This window comes from Procambarus clarkii, chromosome 79 (genome assembly GCF_040958095.1).
Source record: "Procambarus clarkii isolate CNS0578487 chromosome 79, FALCON_Pclarkii_2.0, whole genome shotgun sequence".
In the NCBI taxonomy this organism is placed as follows: Eukaryota; Metazoa; Arthropoda; class Malacostraca; order Decapoda; family Cambaridae; genus Procambarus; species Procambarus clarkii.
The window spans coordinates 7,170,064-7,194,886 of NC_091228.1; the positions used below are offsets into that span (position 1 = coordinate 7,170,064).

The 24,823-nt window shown below is 44.6% G+C and overlaps 1 protein-coding gene across 1 annotated transcript in view; it reads right to left on the reverse strand.

Annotated features, from left to right (window-relative positions):
- The window catches only part of LOC123764571 (zwei Ig domain protein zig-8-like), a 263,096-nt gene that overhangs the window by 35,098 nt on the left and 203,175 nt on the right, over window positions 1-24,823 (reverse strand). Inside the window, exon 4 of the mRNA XM_069314671.1 lies at window positions 3,149-3,282. Coding sequence (XP_069170772.1) covers window positions 3,149-3,282 — 134 coding nt within the window. The remainder of the gene's footprint in view (window positions 1-3,148; window positions 3,283-24,823) is intronic.

Consider the following 24,823-nt stretch of genomic DNA (forward strand, 5'->3'; position numbering starts at 1 on the left):
ATATCCATTCCTTAATTAAGGAAAAATTACGATATTTGTGTAGGCGATGAGTCACAATAACGTGGCTGAAGTATGTTGACCAGACCACACACTAGAAGTTGAAGGGACAACGACGTTTCGGTCCGTCCTGGACCATTCTCAAGACAATCGACTTGAGAATGGTCCAGGACGGACCGAAACGTCGTCGTCCCTTCAACTTCTAGTGTGTGGTCTGGTCAACTTACGATATTTGTGTTCTAACTCAATCCACTGCACTCGTATATTATATTGACATAAGTCTCTCTCATCAGAGGGATCAGTATATATATATAATTCACATCCCTTAGGTTTCCAGAGAGAAATATAATATATAGAGCACATAGAAGCGATTATAAGATTTAATTACGATATAATGGGATCGGAATTAGGGCTAAAACTCGCCTTAGATATGTGCCTGGTATTAAATGGATTATCTTAATTTGCATTGTGGCTGGAGTCGCGTATCTTATCCTGAACGCTGCGGGCGAATTTAAGAGCGAATTACCAACAGGAAAAAGAATAGTTAAATTATGCGTTAATAAGGCTTATTGTTGAAAGTCTTTTGAAAATGTATATATATATATATATATATATATATATATATATATATATATATATATATATATATATATATATATATATATATATATATATATATATATATATGAAAGAATGTCTGTTTTTCAGAGTTTGTCTGTTTGTTTGTTTGTCCAAGGTTATAAGCTAGACGCTTGGAGATAACCTCGCCTAATTTAGCAGGGGGAATGGTCTGTGGTACTGGACGAACATAGGCTAGTCCGGGTCGTCATATGTCATGAGGAAAGTGCGTAAGGGGTCACATTCTGACCCTCCACACGTCGATTTTCCACACATCCCGCAAGCAATACCTTGCAAAATGCTTTGTAAACAGAAAATTAAAAACGTATTTTTCCTATGGAACCATACTACATTATTGACTGTTCTAGGGAGGATTATCAGGATTTTCCTGCTATTCAAGCTTACTCTGTATTACCATGATAATCAAAACTTCAACTCAGACGTCTCTCATCCACCTGTCTATTGTAATACTGTTACGAACCCGGATTCAGCGTCCGAGCCGGGAGCAGTGACAAACACGCCATCTGTGGGTCAGCTCCCGAAACCCCCGCCAAACGAACGACGACACCTAGTGAGGACAGCGTGTACTGGCCTCGAGGACCAGTTTCCAGTCTGGTTCAGCACTCAACACCGCCGCTCCTGACCTCTGGTGAGGTGGTGCTCCGACGAGAGCGCCATCTATGGAGTGGATATGTCGGGCGTTTGTATCTGAGCCTGTGAGTGTGGTGTATTAGTGTCCCAGTTATTAATGACGTGTCTGCTTACAGAGCCGACCTGGGACCACTGTGATGGAAGTGGAGTCAGTCTACCCGAGGCAGCCAGTCTCCATACTGTGAAGTTTGCTGCAGCTGTCGTGACGTCGTCCCCCCGGAAGAACACGGTGGTGTGTTACGCCTGCCAGTGGAGTGGCAGTGGAAGGATTTACCCGGGACCGACGTTTGGAGACGATAATCCACTGGGGTATTGAGGACAGGAGGGTGATTGGTGATATCACACGAGACTCCTGTCTAGGGCATACCCCTTTTATCGTTCGTGGAGTGGCCGTACCAGCCTTGTTGGCTCAGTACCTGCCAGCAGACCTGCTGGACGTGTGGTTGACGGCCTCCACGACGGTGCCCCCAGTGGACCTGTGTTGTGGCTGACCTGTGGCCAGGGTAGACTCGGCGTTCTCAGAGGACACGTCTTGAGGCCAGGAAGAAAGCACCGCGGACTCAGCACCTAGCTTCGAGGATCCATAGTCTCCAGTAGAAGACTACAGTGTTGATCCCCTTTGTAAAGTGTTAATACCCCTCCCCCTTGTGTACGTTTTACTTTTATATATTTAAATGGTGATGGTTATATTATATTATATTAAGTTCTTACCTTTCTTTCCCTACTCCCTTTAAGTTACTTGCGTCACGGATCGCATCCCTTGATAGCCTCTACTGGCTTGGGGCCGGATATATATCTTCCTCTAACTACATCAGAGTAAGAACCCCGTTGCGTCCCGAGAGGGCCGTAACAAATACAACTATTGTATTCTATTCTGTGATTATGTCATTAATTATAAGGACACACTGATACCAGAGAGATAGACGGAAAGAGAGAGAGAGAGAGAGAGAGAGAGAGAGAGAGAGAGAGAGAGAGTGAGAGACAGAGACACAAAGAGAGAGAATATGGTCTGGGAAATAGCTTCGCGAATTGAACACAATCATTCGCCAAAATATCAGTCAAATAAGGAGGGTACAACTTCCGGGATCAGACAAGGACAATGAAATTGTCGGTAACGTAACACACTTAAAAATACGATAACGTTAGCATTCAATACGAGACTGACAAACATCAGGATATCCTCAAGGAATGTGGAAACAAAGCCATCCGGTACAATCCAGTCCCACCTACATGAGACCAGTAACAGAGTACGCAGCTCTGGCGTGGAGTGGTTTTCTGAGGCAGGAGACGAATGAAACAATAGTACAAATGTGTGCTGGAACTCTGGTTCCGGGTATAAGGGTAAAGAAATAAAAGGAAATGATGAGAGAAAGGGGACATACAGTCGTTGGAAAAAGAGAAAGTAAAAATGGGACATCTTTGAGAACAATGTCTTAAAAGAAATTGATAATATTGAAGCAGACAAAACTTTTACGACAAGAGTCTATAAAAAGAAAAAGCAAAGATTGAAATTGGAGACTTAATTGACCATATGATTGTCGCAAACCATATTTTCATTAAAATAATAGTGATTAAATGAAACGTACCAGGTTTGTGGCTAATAAACTGTGTATGTTGATTCCAGCAATATTTCTTATAGTCGCTGGGAGGACGTGGAACAACCGCGGACCTCTGATGTTTATACAATGCTCTCAGATTGTGCCTATGGCACCTCTGCTCTTCACTGGACTACAGTAAGAAAAACAACTTTCACAGTGGACAAGCCACTGATCTTTCTATTCTTCATCCAACTCCATCCACATCCAGTTTCAGAGAATTTCAAGACCTCCATCATCTCCCAACTCACAGGTGGGAGTCACTGCAAAATGTATTCAAGACTTACCGCTAGATCACCGAGCAGTGCCACCCGACAGTGAAGGTATGCTGTTTGCCCGATGGATGCCGTGATGTTACGGTGACCGGGTGACAGGAAGTACGGCACTGTCGTCAATTCCGGGTACGGGTCGCCGGGTAAACCTGTCCAGAAGTAAAGGGGAAAATAATTAGAAGTGATGGAACGACTATGGCTGATAGCATTAGTGTGATAGTTCCTATGGTGGAAGTACATGTATTAGTGTGGTAGTTTATGTGCTAATAGTACATGTATTAGTGTGGTAGTTTATGTGCTAATAGTACATGTATTAGTGTGGTAGTTTATGTGCTAATAGTACATGTATTAGTGTGGTAGTTTATGTGCTAATAGTACATGTATTAGTGTGGTAGTTTATGTGCTAATAGTACATGTATTAGTGTGGTAGTTTATGTGTTAATAGTACAGGGATTAGTGTGGTAGTTTATGTGCTAATAGTACAGGGATTAGTGTGGTAGTGTATGTGCTAATAGTACAGGGATTAGTGTGGTAGCACAGGTATTAATGTAGTAGTTTCTGTGGTGGTAGTACGGGTATTAGTGTGGTAGCACGAATATTAGTGTGGTATGCATTAGTATGGTGGTAGTTTCCATGGTATCAATGCAGGTCTTAGTGTGGTAGTTTTCGTAAGGGAAGATAGGGAGTTTTGGCAATATTTATGATATCTTGTTAGTGATGATAATGTTCACTAGTGATGATAATTTGATAAATAATTAAAAGGTAGTTTGGTAATATGCTGTTAAATTCAAGTAGAACGAAAATGGCTAAATGGTAGTTGCTCATATAATGATGATAATGCCTGTTTCTTGAAAACTATTAGTTAGTAATGCAATTTAGGCCGAGTTTGAAACGCCTTTGAGAATACAGCAGAAAATAGAAGTAGTTCCAAATTATTCAGTGATTGATATATATTGAAATGAACAACACTATCAGTTTATAAGTCTAATTGGGTTGTTAGACGTCATCTTCCTTGCACAGTGATGTCACTATAAAGTCATTTATCCATTAGAAAATAATGAGGCCATGAAATGAAATGGAACTCGTACCTATTGGACGTCCAGCACACGCACATCCGACTGAGCCAAGATGGGACGACCAGGGAGGCAAGGTCGATCTCACTGTAGGATCTCAATAACGTTTTCGTCATTATTTGATCATTTTCTAACTCTCCTGTTCATGCTGTCTAGGTTTGAGAACTGCACTGCAGTTCTGTATTCTGTTGTTGTTGCATTTAATTTGATGACGAAATTATTCATTAGAAAATGAAGAAAGGACGGCGGTTCGGTGTCATTCTGGACTATTATCACGTCCTGTAATGGTCCAGGACGGACAGAAATGTCGTCGAAAGAAAGAAAGAAAGGCCAGATAGAAAATTAATTTTCTAATATGTGCTTTGGTTATCATGCAGGCGAGGAGTCACAATAACGTGGCTGAAGTATGTTGACCAGACCACACACTAGAAGGTGAAGGGACGACGACGTTTCGGTCCGTCCTGGACCATTCCCAAGTCCATTGGCCATCATATTATCAGTCACGTTATTGTGACTCAATAACGATTATATTTAATTTATATTGTCTACTTACAATATATTAAATTTGCAGGGGAAGAATGACCACGTTAATCCCAGGAATAAGACACTTTTAAGTATAAATAAGTGATGTATAAGTTATTCACGCTGTGAATCGTCAATGTTCACTCAGCAGCGGGTCACTGTTCACTCTGCCGTGTGTCACTGTTCAGTCAGTACTTGTTGGTGGTCCAAAATCCGCCTTCGGTCTTCTGGTCTTCAAATTCTCGTTCACTTTTTCCTTTAACTTTAGGACCTGTTACCGACACTTTTGGACACTTTAACTGGTCCCTGTCGCTCTCTTCACACCTTTGCTGACGCGCACCTCTGAAAATACCGCAAAGTTCCCTAGAGGTTTGTGTTTGTGGGAGGTTGAGCTTTAGCTCCTTAGGACCGGTTATCATGCCCCCTTTTTAGCCGTTTCATTTATACATTTGAAGTTTCATTTTTAGTTTGTGGTTTAACTCTTTTTCTAGTTTATTTTTTTGTATTATCAAGGCACTGATTTTGCTATGGCTAATTCCGGTAATATATATATATATATATATATATATATATATATATATATATATATATATATATATATATATATATATATATATATATATATATATCATCACAGAATTGTAAATCCGTCCTTCTGAAGATGTATTATTTAATACGAAATTGCTTAAGGAAATTCCTGTCTTAATTTATCTTCCTTGTTTACAGAGGGGTAGATCTCCTAGCTTACAGTCAGGGGTAGATCTCCTAGCTTACAGTCAGGGGTAGATCTCCTAGCTTACAGTCAGGGATAGATCTCCTAGCTTACAGTCAGGGGTAGATCTCCTAGCTTACAGTCAGGGGTAGATCTTCTAGCTTACAGTCAGGGGTAGATCTTCTAGCTTACAGTCAGGGGTAGATCTCCTAGCTTACAGTCAGGGGTAGATCCCCTAGCTTACAGTCAGGGGTAGATCTCCTAGCTTACAGTCAGGGGTAGATCTCCTAGCTTACAGTCAGGGGTAGATCTCCTAGCTTACAGTCAGGGGTAGATCCCCTAGCTTACAGTCAGGGGTAGATCTTCTAGCTTACAGTCAGGGGTAGATCTCCTAGCTTACAGTCAGGGGTAGATCTCCTAGCTTACAGTCAGGGGTAGATCCCTTAGCTTACAGTCAGGAGTAGATATCTAAGCCTACAGTCAGTCCTAGACAATGTACTAGAGTAACGAGTCCCTGGCATTTGGTCTCCTGACCATTGTGGTGGTCTTAATAACCCCCCATTCTTCTATGGCTCTTTCCCCCCCCCCCCCCCCCACCATGACCATTTTTCTCTCGTGTCATTCTTCCTGTTAGACAACTGTGTTTTTTTGGGTGTTTATTTCAGTGTTTTTGACTTTTCCTGTGGATTTTGGTTTGTGAGTTTTTAGTACGAATTCAATTGTGTGAGCAACGTGGGCCCTCTGGGGGATTGTGGCTTCACTCGTTGGATTGTAGGATTATTTATCCCTCGCTTGGGAGTTGCTTGTTGATGTGCGCTTTAGTGTGCGTTAAAAAACTTGTTTAATACATATTCACTTGTTTATTTGAATGAAATATGTGTTTTTTTGTTTATGAATTTGATGGTAATGTGATTATTTTATTTGTTATTGGGGTTAACAGTCTAAATAGGAGGACTGTTAGATGAGAGTGCCTCACAGATGAGGGCCTCACAGATGAGGGCCTCACAGATGAGGGCCTCACAGATGAGAGTGCCTCACAGATGAGGGCCTCACAGATGAGTGCCTCACAGATGAGGGCCTCACAGATGAGGGCCTCACAGATGAGGGCCTCACAGATGAGGGCCTCACAGATGAGGGCCTCACAGATGAGGGCCTCACAGATGAGGGGCCTCACAGATGAGGGCCTCACAGATGAGGGCCTCACAGATGAGGGCCTCACAGATGAGGGCCTCACAGATGAGGGCCTCACAGATGAGGGCCTCACAGATGAGGGCCTCACAGATGAGGGCCTCACAGATGAGGGCCTCACAGATGAGGGGCCTCACAGATGAGAGGGCCTCACAGATGAGGGCCTCACAGATGAGGGCCTCACAGATGAGGGCCTCACAGATGAGGGCCTCACAGATGAGGGGCCTCACAGATGAGAGGGCCTCACAGATGAGGGCCTCACAGATGAGGGCCTCACAGATGAGGGCCTCACAGATGAGAGTGCCTCACAGATGAGGGCCTCACAGATGAGGGCCTCACAGATGAGGGCCTCACAGATGAGGGCCTCACAGATGAGGGGCCTCACAGATGAGGGCCTCACAGATGAGGGCCTCACACAAACAAATATTCCAAAGTTCATGATCTAACTGAGCCGAGTGTTCTCCGGAACAGTGGTTGGGTAGGGAGAACATTATGATCTACATTAAATCATTTATTTATGCGACTAACTGTTTTCTCATTTCAGGATATTAATAAGGAGTGAGAATAACTCTTACAGGATGATGGGAATTACCCAAATAACTTTACAGTTTCATCCCAAGCCAACGAGAACCTAGTCCGCCAAACACACCGAAACTACGACGTTGGTACACCGTTTGAACAAGTTTTAACACCTCCTAACCAGTTATAACAACCAATATAGCAAGTTGTAACAACGTTCTAATACGTTATAAACACGTTAAGCCAAGATGTAACAACTTTATTACAAGTTGTAACAAGCGGAAAATAAAGACAGTTTCGGTTTGTGTTTCCAGGGGGGACGTACAACAGTCTCACTTGAAGGATATATTTGCTCCCCAAGGAACAGCCTCACAGTAATAACCAGCGAATTACTCAATACTGCTTCCTTGCAGTGATTGCAAGGGGCACTTGGAGTTCTAATTTAGAGGCGCAGGTTGTACATGCGTCAGGTGAAATCAATTATTTCACAGACATGTTGCACAGACAAGACACAGACTTCCAGGTTTTTCTTCCTATTTAATGAACCAATTATAACGACCAAACCACACATTAGTAGATAGAGAGACGACGACGTTTTAGTCCGATGGTCTAAAGGTCCATTCCGGACCATTCTCAATTGGCTTGTGACTCCTATTGTGACTCATTTGTCTTTTGTCTTGTCTTGAGATTTGTCTTAAGATTGTGACTCATCGTCTGACCCAATTATCTCAAAACGGCCATTGTGTGTTGACCAGACCACACACTAGAAGGTGAAGGGACGACGACGTTTCGGTCCGTCCTGGACCATTCTCAATCGACTTGAGAATGGTCTAGGACGGACCGAAACGTCGTCGTTCTTACACCTTCTAGTATGTGGTCTGTTCAACATACTTTAGCCACGTTATTGTGACTCATCACCGGCCATTGTGTGATAATTCTGCAGAGTCCTGCTAACATCTCACAGCATATCGAGCAACAAGGAATCAAGGAGTTGACCAATATGAGATTTATGCACTCAAATCCCTTTTGCAATCTTCGAATCCGGAGTTTCCAGATTATGACCCTCAGCTGTGAAAATGCCACCCGCTTCACACACTCGTCGACATAAAGACACTGGTGATATCTGCACCTTTGGGAGACACGATTCATAAACGTGTTATCACACAGGACGATCATAACACGTGGAAGCCTTGGTTATCCTACCTAGCAATCAAGATCAATGCATATTGCTGTGAATTTAATTTCCCTGAAGCACCGACCTTTTTGCGCTGTGGTCGATAGAGTAAAATATATAATGCTGGCCAATACGTACATCAGCCTTAACGGGAGTCAAAAGAATGAATGATACTAACAGCTGTCATATGTATTTATGACATCTGTCATGTGTGTGTTTATGACAGCCGTCGTGTGTCACAGTAGTAAGGAATGACAGACAGGTGACAAGAGAGTTGAGTGACAAACACACACATGAACATGACGACTGTCAAGGGATATTGTAGGTTATGACTGACGTTTAGTGTATAATTCACAGCTTAATACACAACCACTCTTGTATAGTTCCATTGTTGCATTTTTCCTTGCCCGGTGCAGTATAATACTGGGTGTGGGTTTTACTCATTTTTAACAGGTATATTTTACCCGAATTGCCTCTATGGCAGTTCGATGTTACCTTCAGCCTCGTTCTGACAGTTCCTGCGACGGCGCTGGAACCAATCGTATTGGCGTTGGCCTTCCCATTGGAGACTTTCGGCGCCGAGGAGAGGAGAGGACCTGCTGCCTGGGTGACAGCTTTCTCCCCAGTATCAACCTACCCAGGCTTTGCACCCTAGAGAGGCCACTCCAGACCGACAACCAGAGCGCAACTCCATAGTCTCCTGAGACTGATGGATACCTACTACGATAATATATTACCCGGTGTTATCTAACAAATGTAAATTCGAAGGAACATGTTCCTTGCTAAAAGGGGTGATTGAGCTACGTGAAAAAAGCTATAGACCCCCCCATATTCTCCCTCCAGAGACTCACTGGACATGTTTATGTCCTTGGACGTATTAGACTGATTAAAATAAAGCATTTCCTTCCCTCCTCCTCCTCCTCCGAACTGGCTTGCGTAATCCCTATGAAGCTCCCACTCATTCCAGTCCGGACTGGCTAGCGTAATCCCTATGAAGTTCCCCGCTCATTCCAGTCCAAACGATAGAACAGTCTCTAAGTCTTATCATCGAACTTAACAAGCAGCAGTGATCGTCTCTAGTCAACTGCAGAATATATCGGTGATTTTCAGGAAAAAAAAAAATAAAAAAATTGGACGGAAAATCTAAGTCTGGCGTAATCTCTCGTTCAGATCTAATTTTCTTGAGAGCTGCTTCGTCTTCTCTCACGTAAGCGCCTGGTGCTTGTTTAAGCGGACGTCTCCCAGTAACCGGAGGAGGTTCCGCAGGCAGCGGCCCTCTGGTCCCGAATAAATGCATGGTAAACAGAAACGCGAAGACGGTATATCCGGCTTATCCGGAAAATGCGTCTATTCTTGGACGAACTCTTAACCGAACTTGAACCATTGCCCCTTTTCAATCGTAAATCGTTTCCCCCCCCGGACGATGTGGGTTGGGGGGGGGGGGATTGGCGGGGATGGAGGGATTGGGGGATTGGAGGGGAGGGTGGGGGGATGTTGGGGATGGGGGGAAGGGTGGCGGGGGGGGGGGCTCCACTCTTCTGGTGAACTCTGCAAAGGTCTTCACCTCTGAAGTTGCTGGAACTCTTTCTGTTGATTCAACATTGACAGTCTCAATGCTGTAGAGGATTCAGAGACGGTTTCTAATAGCCATCTCTAAAAGAGAGGGCTCTCTGGCCAGGTCCTTGTCGCAGGGGGCTCTCTGTCCCCCTGCAACAGAGCCCCTCCCCCCCGGACGGAGCTCCCTTGCTGCAGGGGGGCTCCGTCCAGGCCCATGTTGCGGAGGGCTCATTTTCCAGACTAGCATTGCCAGGGGGCTCTTTTCCAGGTCATCGATACCCGATTTCTTTGTCCAGCCATCATTGCAAAGGCATTATATCCTACAACTTTCTCTAGGCTGAAGCTTCCTTGGCTCCCTCTAACCTAAAGAGCCTGAAGGATATATATCCAAGCCGACGCTGGACTGAGCTCTGTCGGGTCTATCATTGACACGACTGAGCTCTGTCGGGTCTATCATTGACACGACTGAGCTCTGTCGGGTCTATCATTGACACGACTGAGCTCTGTCGGGTCTATCATTGACACGACTGAGCTCTGTCGGGTCTATCATTGACACGACTGAGCTCTGTCGGGTCTATCATTGACACGACTGAGCTCTGTCGGGTCTATCATTGACACGACTGAGCTCTGTCGGGTCTATCATTTACACGACTGAGCTCTGTCGGGTCTATCATTGACACGATTGAGCTCTGTCGGGTCTATCAATGACACGACTGAGCTCCGTCGGGTCTATCAATAACGTTGCTGTGACCAGCAGAATTAAATAATAGTAATCTAGCATTAAACAACGCTTCTCCAAATGTAAAGATTCATTAAGCTCATTGAATAAATAAGTTTCTAGGGTCAGGCTCCAGATGAGCTGATGTAGGATAACAGCTGATATCATATACACTTTCATTAGAAATATAAACACCATTCGTAATGAACCATAACTAGAACGTGTGATAAAAAATGATAACAGTACAGTTTCTGTCACGAGTTAAAGTAAGATTTTCCCTTAAATTAATATTGGACAATTTTGGCATTAATAAATATCAGATCACATTAGTCTTAAGTAGACACGGGATTATATTAACAGTAGATAGACATGGGGGCATTTTGGCATTAAATAAATCTAGTATATTAGCATTTAACTATCATGGGATCATTTTAACATAAAATACACATGGGGAAGCATATTAATATTAACATAATATATACATGGGAGCATTTTAACATAATTTATACATAGGCTCATATTATCATAACAAAAGCACACTGGTGAGTTGAAGTAATTCTTTGCAATTAACGATAATTTAAATCAGTCAATACCAGGGGGCGGCCCAAGCCGATCCCACTCAAAATGCTCAACAAACTATCGACCCCAGCGTTGAAATACCATGGCTTTAGTCAAATAAAATGCCCCCGTAATACTAACGATCTCGTGAACAAATTGACCTCGATTGGTTTGGAAGGGGGAGGGGGGGAAGTGGCTTGGGTTCGAACCATTGAGGAAAACAAAATCACTATATTTCTTTAGCTTGGAACATCTCGCCGATAACCAGCATGTACGTTGTGGGGTTGCATCCTGTGGGGATGCAGTTATGAGTCGAGGACGCAGACCACTGTGCCACAGAACCCATTTAGGACAGCATCAGTATATACAATGTATAATAAACTAAGCTATTAGACAATCAATCAATATCCAAAGAAAATGGAATTGAGGACGTTATGGCTTATCTTAGAAGATTATCAGGTTGTTAAGTGGACAAATAATTTGGAAATGTATTTGTGAAGTCCATGAGCGAGACAGTAAGTTTGATGAAGGTGAGAGAGAGAGAGAGAGAGAGAGAGAGAGAGAGAGAGAGAGAGAGAGAGAGAGAGAGAGAGAGAGAGAGAGAGAGAGAGAGAGAGAGAGAGAGAGAGAGATGATAGGCATCTACCCAGACCTGGACAAGGGCTGTCTCTATGTCCCTACCATCCACAGACCTGGTCAAGGACTCTGTCTGTGTCCCTACCATCCACAGACTTGGTCAAGGACTCTGTCTGTGTCCCTACCATCCACAGACCTGGTCAAGGACTCTGTCTGTGTCCCTACCATCCACAGACCTGGTCAAGGACTCTGTCTGTGTCCCTACCATCCACAGACCTGGTCAAGGACTCTGTCTGTGTCCCTACCATCCACAGGCCTGGTCAAGGGCTCTGTCTGTGTCCCTACCATCCACAGGCCTGGTCAAGGGCTCTGTCTGTGTCCCTACCATCCACAGACCTGGTCAAGGGCTCTGTCTGTGTCCCTACCATCCACAGGCCTGGTCAAGGGCTCTGTCTGTGTCCCTACCATCCACAGGCCTGGTCAAGGGCTCTGTCTGTGTCCCTACCATCCACAGACCTGGTCAAGGGCTCTGTCTGTGTCCCTACCATCCACAGGCCTGGTCAAGGGCTCTGTCTGTGTCCCTACCATCCACAGGCCTGGTCAAGGGCTGTCTCTGTGAATTATATATTCGATGGACATTCATATATTCACATTAATTCAGCACATTATTATTAATAAACATGTTATATACTTCAACGTGAATAAACCATATATACAAACGGTTATAAAATGAATGGTTTTGTTTTTCATTTGATGGTTTGGGTAACTGTGTGTGTGTGTGTGTGTGTGTGTGTGTGAGTGTGTGTGTGTGTGTGTGTGTGTGTGTGTGTGTGTGTGTGTGTGTGTGTGTGTGGGTGTGTGTGTGTGTGTGTGTGTATGTGTGTGTGTGTGTGTGAGTGTGTGTGTGTGTGTGTGTGTGTGTGTGTGTGTGTGTGTGTGTGTGTATGTGTGTGTGTGTGTGTGTGTGTGTACTCACCTAATTGTACTCACCTAATTGTGCTTGCGGGGGTTGAGCTCTGGCTCTTTGGTCCCGCCTCTCAACCGTCAATCAACTGGTGTACAGATTCCTGAGCCTATTGGGCTCTATCATATCTACATTTGAAACTGTGAATGGAGTCAGCCTCCACCACATCACTTCCTAATGCATTCCATTTGCTAACTACTCTGACACTGAAAAAGTTCTTTCTAACGTCTCTGTGGCTCATTTGGGTACTCAGCTTCCACCTGTGTCCCCTTGTTCGCGTCCCACCAGTGTTGAAAAGTTCATCCTTGTTTACCCGGTCGATTCCCCTGAGGATTTTGTAGGTTGTGATCATGTCCCCCCTTACTCTTCTGTCTTCCAGTGTCGTGAGGTGCATTTCCCGTAGCCTTTCCTCATAACTCATGCCTCTTAGTTCTGGGACTAGTCTAGTAGCATACCTTTGGACTTTTTCCAGCTTCGTCTTGTGCTTGACAAGGTACGGGCTCCATGCTGGGGCCGCATACTCCAGGATTGGTCTTACATATGTGGTGTACAAGATTCTGAATGATTCCTTACACAGGAGTGTGTGTGTGTGTGTGTGTGTGTGTGTGTGTGTGTGTGTGTGTGTGTGTGTGTGTGTGTGTGTGTGTGTGTGTGTGTGTGTGTGTGTGTGTGTGTGTGTGTGTGTACTTACCAAATTACCTAGTTGTACGTACCTAGTTGTACTTGCGAGGGGTTGAGCTCTGGCTCTTTGGTTCAGCCTCTCAACGATCAATCAACTGATTGATCAACTGGGTTCTATCATATCTATACTTAAAGCTGTGTATGGAGTCAGCCTCCACCACATCACTTCCTAATGCATTCCATTTGTCTACTACTCTGACATTGAAAAAATTCTTTCTAACGTCTCTATGGCTCATTTGGGCACTCAATTTTCACAGTGTGTGTGTGTGTGTGTGTGTATGTGTGTGTGTGTGTGTGTGTGTAGTCTCCTAGATGTGCTTGTTGGGTCGAACAAAGGCTCCTGGCCCCGCCTTCCCAAACGTTCTTAGATTTATGCAATGATTCACTTCTCCCGCTTTGATCATATTTACATTAAAAATTCCAATTACCAAGAAGTCCAATTACCTTCAGCGACATCTATGTCTAACATCTTCCACTTATTGACAGATTTAACATGAAAAAGTCTTTTTTTGACGTCTGTGTCAATCATCTGCCTTCTAGTTTCCAAATATGACTTCTCGTTATGTTATTCCTAGCTTTGAACAGTGCTGACCTCTCTATGTAAATTTCTCTTAGAATCTTATATGTCGTTATCATGTCCCCCTCTATCTCTCCTTTCATATAAATTACTAGAAAAGGTACCAGGCGGTGTCTGGGATGCTCTGTCTCCCCTTTCTCCTCCATTTCACCATTTTGTCTTTTCATTTCTTCCTCACATTACCTTCTCTTCTCCTGTCTTCCCTCCCCTCTTCTCCTTCCACCCTCTTACCCCATCCTTCCTTCCCTTTTCCTAATATTTCTTAAATCATTTAACTTACGCCTACCCCCGACCAGCCTATGTCCGTCCCTTACACTAGACCATTTACCCTGCAAAGCTGGGCGAGACTGGCCATTAGTATCTGGCTTCAAACTTTGGGCAGACAGACATTTTCTTAGCGTATAGATTCTCTTGCAATTTTGAAACATTAATATTTCATGATTTGTTCTTTTCCATTTTCTATGTATTTAGTTTAGAACATTGACAGATGGTATATCAATATTAAAAAAAATTTGGTTAGGGCTTTTCTTCATTTGTTATGCCTTTTTAGGGATTACGTGGCTTTTAAATGATATATAGATACTAGAAAAATATAATTCACAGAAAATCACATTATTCAACAAACCGAAATATTTTTTCCCCCGCTACATTTTTGCTTCGGTCAACATTCTTCAAATATTTCTTGAGATTTCTGAGCAATATAATTTCCTTCGGTGTTGTGCTCTGAGCATCAGAAGTTTGTTGGAGGTCACTTGTATCATGCCCTTGTTATCTCCCGCCTGCCCAAGTCCACACAAGTTGACTAACTAGACACCCTTCGTGTTTCTGTGTGACGCGAGTTGACTCAAGGGGCTCAATCTCAACTCCATTTTAGCAAAGTTGAGAGGAAATTCCCTGAAGTTTGCTGAATGAAGGTGCTTGTGGCTGAGAGAGAGTTTATTTGATGACGTATCTAAGCCACATATCTATGAAGCACGCTTAGATTCAAGATCCATATCTATAAGCCACATGAAGCAAGCTTAGATTTAAGATCCTTATCCACAAGCTCTTTATCCACAAGTTCCTTATACACATCATGTTTTAGAGCTATGAGGAAACTCTATGGTTAGTATTCTTGCACGCAAAGTTTATTGGGGGTGACCCCTTGATCTATATTGGTGCTTGGAGCGTCCTCAAGAGGACTCACAATCCATATTGGTGCTCGAAACGTCTCCATGAAGACTCATGATCCATATTGGTGCTTGTAGCGTCCTCATGAGGACTCACGATCCATATTAGTGCTTGCAGCGTCCCCATAAAGACTCATAATCCATACTGGTGCTCCCTGGGGCCCGGTTCCTCATAATCTCCTACCATCATCTTGGTTCTTGCTTCGAGCAACTCATCTCTGTCTCCGCTGGAGTCTCATTATCTCATATTTGCTTCTCGCTAATTTTCAATCAAGGAAAAAGTCTCATAGCCATCAACTTCCACAGTTTTTCTCCTCTGCTTTTGAGACGAGTTTCGTCGTGTTTTCTTGTCCCTTCCTTTATTGTCAATGTTTTGTGAGTCGTTAAGGGTTCGTTACCCTCATCACACGCTGTTCGGGCTGGAAAACAACCTTAATTGTAATGTCGGGTTATGTAAAAGTTGGTTGAAATCTGCATGTGTGTGTGTGTGTGTGTGTGTGTGTGTGTGTGTGTGTGTGTGTGTGTGTGTGTGTGTGTGTGTGTGTGTGTGTGTCTGTGGGTGTGTGTGTGTGTGTGTGTGTGTGTAAGGTGCGTGTATGTGTGCGTGTGTACATACATGGCCTCACCCTCTGGTCTTATTCCAAGCGAATACGATCTCCCTGAAGTATAAAGCTGGTCGGCCCATTGAGAACTTTTCCTCTACGACCTGGTAGTCACGACCAGATCTTAAGGTGGGGGAAGAGGAGTTCACTCCTGCCTCTAAGTCTTGGCTCACACTACTCCCCCTATCCCAGATCTCTGCTTAAACAAAGCCACTCGCTTATCTGAAGTCTCACTCGCTTAGCTCACTTACATGTTATACTCGTTATACTTAGCGAGTTACATCACAATTGCCGGACATGAAGTCACAAGACACTAGGTGTTGTCTTATTTCTGAAGTTCAGTGCCAGTGGTTGGCTTTTTAACAAACTTATCACTCTTCCCTGAACGTTCCCTAATCTCTCTCTCTCTCTCTCTCTCTCTCTCTCTCTCTCTCTCTCTCTCTCTCTCTCTCTCTCTCTCTCTCTCTCTCTCTCTCTCTCTCTCTGTCTCTCCTCTTCCTCTTCTCCCTAACTACATGGGACGCTGCCAGCTTCATTTTTCACACCTGATCATGATATGCATCCAGCCGCCAGCTCTCTTGAATCTCTCATTTGTAACAGTCTCGCAATCTTTCATGAAGCACCACACATCCCATCATTATTCTGCGTTCCGGGGAGCTCCACCTATACCCAAGGCCAGTGTGTGTGTTCCGGGGGAGCTCTACCTACACCCAAGGCCAGTGTGTGTGTTCCGGGGGAGCTCCACCTACACCCAAGGCCAGTGTATGTGTTCCGGGGGAGCTCTACCTACACCCAAGGCCAGTGTGTGTGTTCCGGGGGAGCTCTACCTACACCCAAGGCCAGTGTGTGTGTTCCGGGGGAGCTCCACCTATACCCAAGGCCAGTGTGTCTTCCGGAGGAGCTCCACCTATACCCAAGGCCAGTGTGTGTGTTCCGGGGGAGCTCCACCTATACCCATGGCCAGTGTGTCTTCCGGAGGAGCTCCACCTATACCCAAGGCCAGTGTGTGTGTTCCGGGGGAGCTCCACCTATACCCGAGGCCAGTGTATGTGTTCCGGGGGAGCTCTACCTACACCCAAGGCCAGTGTGTGTTCCGGGGGAGCTCCACCTACACCCAAGGCCAGTGTGTGTGTTCCGGGGGAGCTCTACCTACACCCAAGGCCAGTGTGTGTGTTCCGGGGGAGCTCTACCTACACCCAAGGCCAGTGTGTGTGTTCCGGGGGAGCTCTACCTACACCCAAGGCGAGTGTGTGTGTTCCGGGGGAGCTCTACCTACACCCAAGGCGAGTGTGTGTGTTCCGGGGGAGCTCTACCTACACCCAAGGCCAGTGTGTGTGTTCCGGGGGAGCTCTACCTACACCCAAGGCGAGTGTGTGTGTTCCGGGGGAGCTCTACCTACACCCAAGGCCAGTGTGTGTTCCGGGGGAGCTCCACCTACACCCAAGGCCAGTGTGTGTGTTCCGGGGGAGCTCTACCTACACCCAAGGCCAGTGTGTGTGTTCCGGGGGAGCTCCACCTACACCCAAGGCCAGTGTGTGTTCCGGGGGAGCTCCACCTACACCCAAGGCCAATGTATGTGTTCCGGGGGAGCTCTACCTACACCCAAGGCCAGTGTGTGTGTTCCGGGGGAGCTCCACCTACACCCAAGGCCAATATGTGTGTTTATATAAGTTTTTAATGCTAATAACACGATTTTAACATGAAATGTCTGGATTTTCTTTATTATTTCGTGGTGTGAAATTATTTTGTGTATTCATATGTATTTTCTGGCGTTCATTTATATATATATATTATACCCTGTATTATGTATTTTCCATATATTATGTATTAATCCCCATATATAACGCTGCGTTCAGTGTCAGTCAATTGTGAAGTTTTTTTTTAATAAATTTTGCATGGAAACTCGGGCGGTGAAATCACATGTTCATAGAAGGATTTCTTTGAACATTCTCATGATGATTCAGTGGAAATTTTCGGGAAATAAAAAAATCTTTATATAGATGGAAAACCTATTCAGTTCACGAGCGGCATTGATTTAATGTAATCAGTTAAGGATGAAAGCAAATTTATATATATATATATATATATATATATATATATATATATTGTGACGGTAACGCGTTGGTGTTCGGCTGTTTAATGCTAGGGGTATGGCCTCGTCACATAGTTATAAAAAAAAATAGAAAAACTGGAACTTCGTCTGTGGTAAGGTAAGGAGAAGACACACAAAACACAAGTAAAACTTTAACAATGAAATTTTAATTACGTTAAATAAATCAAAACATGAAAATATGGACAAAAAAATATGTATAATAAAATCAATGAATCACAATAATAAGAATACTTAAATGACACAATGAAAAGTTACGTTAAGGCAAAATAACAAGAAGTGCAACAGAAGTTAAGTGGGAGGTGCTGGAATATTGGCTTAAAGCCACCACCTCTCTCAGTACACGCTAACGTCTAGCTGGGAGGAGTGCTGGCTACGAAAGCACGGAACATTCTGAGGACTGATGTTGGGGCGACCCCAGACATCAGGTAGTATTGGGGGGCGAGTGCAGGTGCAGCCAGACCGGCGACCAATCAGCGGAGCCGTAGCGATCAACGGGTAGTTTGGTGATTTGGGTCCGAACAGGTGGCGGGCTGCATACGTTTCTGCTCACCCTTGCAAGCCTTGCTGGTGCTGTTGTCGTTGTTGGACATTTCTTCCATAGTCTTTTATATAGTTGTGAAGACGTAATTTTGGAGGGAAGAGCAGGCTCAATCTCTTGAAGGAGATTATCGTCACAACTCTCCCCCGAAGCCTGCGGTTCTGGAAGAAGTACGTCGTTATGTGGTGGAGTAATGGATGGAGTCGCTTCTACTTCATAAACTCTGGAGAGGTCATGGGCTAAGATGTTGTCAGACTCTTGGTATAGCGTGTCTCCAGGTTGAATTTCTGCAGTTAGCAAGCCCATAGTAGAAGACGTTGAGATGAGAAGTGGGCGTGCTGCAGGAGGTGTAGGGTGGTGTGGTCCGTATTGATGGTGGACCGAGCACTTTTCAGGTGTGGAGTGAAGTGCTGAAGCTTCAGGATGAGGAAGAGTAGCTCCTTGCCAATTGTTCCGTCGTTCCTTGTAGCAGTAGTCGCTGACAGGTGTATTCTTCTCGCCTCGTTGCTGCATCACGACACCACCATCGTCGGTACCATTGGCGTCGACATGGAGGATGTAGGGCTTATCTGACGAGGTGAGAGTGGAATTAGAAGAGGGCATAGGAGCACGAGTATTATCCTGAAAGCATTTGGGAAGATCATTAAGGATTTTGGAATTAGAAAGCGCCGACTCCTTGTCAGTGCTTTCGGGAGAAGAAGCCGGGATGGTCTCACTGTGGATGTAGGGTTCTGTGAAGGTAGAACAATTAATCAAGACAGTGGGAGGAGTACCATTATATTGCTTCAGGAGGTTGACGTGGCACAGCTGGGTCTTCCGCCGCCTATCTGGAGTCTCTATGACGTATGCGTTGTTGTTTCTGCACTCTTTGACGCAGTAGGGTCCTGAAAATCTGTTTTGTAAAGGTGAACCTGGGATAGGGAAATAAGCAAGGACGAAGTCTCCTGGCTTGAATTTTCTTACTTTGCTGGTCTGGTCGTAATGAGTCTTCATTCTCACCTGGGCTTTCAATAGATTATCATGGGCAAAGCGGTGGACTCTCTCTAGAATGTGCTGAAGGTTTTGAAGAAACTGGGGCACATTCTGATGCTCACTGAAGGTGGCATCTCTGAGAGAGTCTTTGAAAGCCTTAAGGGGAGTACGGCACTTACGGCCGTAGAGCATCTCATAAGGAGATACTCCTAGGGACTCATTGGGGAGACTTCTGAAAATACACATTATTAGGTCAATCTGCTTATCCCAATCCTTTGAGGTTTCACTACAAAACTTTTTCAAGAGTGCTTTGATGGTCTGATGACTACGTTCAAGAGAACCCTGTGAAGCAGGATGATAGGGGCTGGACAATACCTGTTTGATGTTGAACTCCTCCAGTGTCCTTTTGAAGAGATCACTGGTGAAGTTGGTGCCACAGTCACTTTGAATCTCCCTGGGAAATCCGTATTGAGTGAAGATCTTCAGTAGATGTTTGATAACCGTAGCAGCCGTGATGTTCTTCACTGGAACTGCTATGGGAAATCTGGTGGTAGGACACAGGATGGTTAGGATGTAGGCGTTACCTGAACTGGTCCGAGGTAAAGGACCAACACAGTCTATTATGAGTCTGTGGAAAGGTTCCGCAGGCACCTGTATGGGAATCAGTGGTGCTCTGGGAATGGAGACGTTCGGTTTGCCTGCCATCTGACATGTATGACACTGTTTTACGTACTGTTTGACGTTGTTTACCATACCTGGCCAGTAGTAGTCTTGACGAATCCCATGGTAAGTCTTGTTGAAGCCGTAGTGGGAGAATGCTCCATGGGCCAGGTGTAGAATAGTGGGCCGCAGGCTGGTGGGAATCACAAGTTGTTCGGTGTTGGCCCAATCGTCCTCCTCCTTCAGTTTACTGGGTCTATATCTGCGGTAGAGCAAGTCGTTCTCTAGGAAGAACCCAGGAATACTGTCGGGTTGAGTCTCAGCCTGGAAAAACAATGGTGTTAAAGTAAGATCTTCCCTCTGCAACTTACGGAACTCCAACTTGGTCAGATGCGGGGGTAGTTTCTGAGGGTCTTGAGGGACAGCGGTAGCAGTAGAGTCAGCTGGCTGTGGACGTGCGGCTTGTGCACGGGTGGTCACGAGAACCGGAGGAGAAACTTCATCACTCTCTTTAACCTCTGCTGGAACATACTCAAGAATAGGGTTACTTGGCACAGAGTTACACACCTGGGGTTTGTCCATGACGATCAGGTTGGTCGGTTGCGGGTCTTCTGCCAAGTCGTTGCCTAGGAGAAGTTGCACTCCAGGCATGGGAAAAGGCTTTTCCCTGACGGCGACTTGGACTTCCCCGTTCACGTAGGGACAATCCAGGTGGACTCTGGCGAGAGGGTATGGAGTGGTAGCAGTGAGGTCAGTGATGAAGACTGTTTCCCCGGTGTAGACTATGTTGGGCACAGCCGACTTCAAGATGATCGATTGTAGAGCCGCTGTGTCCCTCAAGATCTTCAATTTGAAACGTCCCTCCGGATTTGAACCGTTGGCAGAGACAGTTCCAGTATACAGGTGGTTACTGAAAAGAGAAAGATCATTAACATCAACACCAACATTCATCACAGGCTTACCGGACTTAGGAGGAGTTGGTTTGGGTCGTTGTTGGTCAGTGGTTCCCTTGTATTGAGACTTACCACACTTGTCTATGGTATGTCCATAGAGTCTACAATATTTGCAGTACAGTTGTGAACCAGCTTGATCGGGGCTCACCTTCTCGTAACTGTACCACGACTTCTTACTGGAGGATGGTTCAGGTGTCAGCCGGTGGATGAGGCTGTAAGTGTCAGCCGACTTAGCACACTTCAGGTAGTCGGTTTCTTCTTTATCTGCTAAGTAGAGGCGGACAGGAGGCGGCACACGTCTCAAGAATTCTTCAACAAGCATCAGGTTCACGAGTTCTGTAAAAGTAGAGACATGTGCTGCTTCCAGCCATTTCATGAAATACCTCCGTTTCGTGTTAGCAAACTCGAGGAAGGTAGTGGTACTTGCCTTCAGGTGGTCACGGAATTTCCTTCTATAACTTTCGGTGGAAAGTAGGTAGGCGTCTAACACTGCTTGTTTCAGAGTGTAGTAGTCATTCTCAGACGCCAAAGTACTGAGTGTGACTGCAGCTCTACCTGTAAGATGGACTCTGAGAAGTGTGGCCCATTGGTTGACAGGCCAACTGAGTTGATTAGCAAGGGTTTCAAAGGTGGTGAAAAAAACATCAACTTCTGCTTCTACAAAGGATGGCATTAACTTACTTGCATGTGATATATTAAAACTGACGGGAAGATTGGCAGTAGCTTGCTGGCGTTGGGTGAAGTGTGAAGTTTCCAAGGAGATTTCGCGTTGACGACACTCTAGAGCCAGAGTCGCTTGTTGCTTGTCATGTTCGCGTTGTATTTCCAACTCGCGTTGTTTGGTTTCAAGCTGTACTCTTTCACGTTCACGGAGTAATGCGACCTCGCGTTCGTGTTCTTCTCTCCTCAAGGCAGCTTCGCGTTCTTGTTCGTCTCTCCTCAAGGCAGCTTCACGTTCTTGTTCGTCTCTCCTCAAAGCAGCTTCGCGTTCGTGCTCTTCCCTTCGTATGGCAGCTGCTTCTCTTTGCTGCTCACGTTCAATCTTGGCCAGCTCTAGTTTAAGTTTCATCGTAGCCAAGTCAGTTTTCTCTGCAATATAGTAAGTTTCATGAGTTTCAGAGTCTATCTTACCTTGCTCTAAATAGTAATCCAGCAACAGGTTGTGTAGGTCATTTTTGTTGGCTTGGTAGGGAACTTCTAGTTGATACTCATGTGCAAGAGTTTGTAGTTCAGTCCTCTTGGCACGACTTAAAGTCCCTATTTCACCTGCTGGATTTGCACGGAAAGTTTGGAGACGAAACATGGTGAAATTAGCAAATAAAGGTACACGAATGTTCAATAATGAAATGTCAGAAACAGGACAACGTGGCAACTGGTACCTATCCTGTGTGATCTTTAACAATTAACGTTAAGTGAAAGATATTAAATGATTAAATTAAATCAAGGGCGCAGGAAATCTTGTACCCGGTACTCATGTAAGAGAATAAGGGCAAGAAAATCCTACTAACAAATGAAACAAAGTTTCGAAAACAAATGAAACAGTTAAATGCTTCAAAAGTAAAATTGGTAGTCCAAGGATGTAGGCATACCTTGCCAAGTCTCTATAGGACATAAAGCAAGTTTTTCCCACTGAATTTAATATGATACTTACAGAATTAGCGAACTTTTGTGCTCTGAAAAAATAAGCTAATTCCCTACCGTTGTATGTATCATCATCTCTGACTGACGTGTAGGGGTGCGAGGTGTCAACTGGTGACGAGAACTGCTGCTGAGGTCCCAATTCAGCAACTAAAGTTCGAGCTAGAGGAACTATGGCCCTCTTTGTCCTCCTACAGTCAGATTGCAGAAGATTGGGTACTCTTGACCCGGGGCAGACCACAGTACCAGGGTACCAATATGATGATCTGTCAGAATGAGAAATATTCAAGGGACATAGATGGTAAATACGAGTAATAACATGGAGGGAGAGATGACCAATTAAGAGTATGACTGCGGCCTACAGTCACCACGTAATCCAAAGTTGTCTCACCTTCACTATATGTTACTCTCGTAATGCACAATACACCGCACCTTATAAAAAATGAAATTGAATGAAAAATAGTAAAGCTACGTTAACAAAGTTAAATACGCTTACCATAAATTACCACTTGGCACCAGTACCTGAGTGAGGCTCCTAGGACAGGCCCCCATATAACTTGTGACGGTAACGCGTTGGTGTTCGGCTGTTTAATGCTAGGGGTATGGCCTCGTCACATAGTTATAAAAAAAAATAGAAAAACTGGAACTTCGTCTGTGGTAAGGTAAGGAGAAGACACACAAAACACAAGTAAAACTTTAACAATGAAATTTTAATTACGTTAAATAAATCAAAACATGAAAATATGGACAAAAAAATATGTATAATAAAATCAATGAATCACAATAATAAGAATACTTAAATGACACAATGAAAAGTTACGTTAAGGCAAAATAACAAGAAGTGCAACAGAAGTTAAGTGGGAGGTGCTGGAATATTGGCTTAAAGCCACCACCTCTCTCAGTACACGCTAACGTCTAGCTGGGAGGAGTGCTGGCTACGAAAGCACGGAACATTCTGAGGACTGATGTTGGGGCGACCCCAGACATCAGGTAGTATTGGGGGGCGAGTGCAGGTGCAGCCAGACCGGCGACCAATCAGCGGAGCCGTAGCGATCAACGGGTAGTTTGGTGATTTGGGTCCGAACAGGTGGCGGGCTGCATACGTTTCTGCTCACCCTTGCAAGCCTTGCTGGTGCTGTTGTCGTTGTTGGACATTTCTTCCATAGTCTTTTATATAGTTGTGAAGACGTAATTTTGGAGGGAAGAGCAGGCTCAATCTCTTGAAGGAGATTATCGTCACAATATATATATATATATATATATATATATATATATATATATATATAACATGATATGACATATATATATATAAATATTGGAATAGGTACAACCTGTCTAATAGGCTGGCCAGCATGTGATAGATATGACCACCCTGGAGTTACTGGTAATGATACATTGTTCAGTAAGTATTTCAAAATTTTGCTCTCTAAGAAAAGAGAAACAAATTTTTCTTTCTCCTTTCCTTTCACGATTCATCCACTGCCTCCTTTGTCTATCTCTCTCTCTCTCTCTCTCTCTCTCTCTCTCTCTCTCTCTCTCTCTCTCTCTCTCTCTCTGACTCCTATCCTCCGCGTTGACTGGTGACACCGCAATGCTTTTAACATTTCATTCACTGTTAAAAGACACAAGTCTGTCCCGCTATTGACACACGTAAACCCACTTGATTCTGAGTGTGTTTCTGTTCCTACACAAATGTACTCAGCTTGAAGTGCTTACAGTGTTGAGAGTCACCCACACATCTGGATGTACTTAGCTAGATGTGCTTGCCTTGTACAGGGGTCACCCACTATTCTAAAAGTAATTAGCTAGATGTGCTTGCAGTCTCCTTAGTTCTCATGTTCTTTGCTGTTTGATATATATTTGGGGCCAGTTCGTTAGTGCTTGCGTAACTCCTTCGTGAATCTAGCCCCAGGTTCGTAAGTGCTTGCGAAACTGCTTCGTGAATCTGGCCCCATATGTTTTCGTCCTGCCCTAAGCTGATGACCGTGCGAGGGTCCACACACGCGAAGGTGATTTGCCTTAACTGATCGACTTTTGATTTGAGGTCGACGTCTGCCGAGAGAGAGAGAGAGAGAGAGAGAGAGAGAGAGAGAGAGAGAGAGAGAGAGAGAGAGAGAGAGAGAGAGAGAGAGAGAGAGAGAGAGAGAGAAGATCAGTTCAGAGGGGGGTCACGAATCTCCACATAAACACTGATCTGAGTCGGGGCCCAGGAGATTGAGTAGAGGA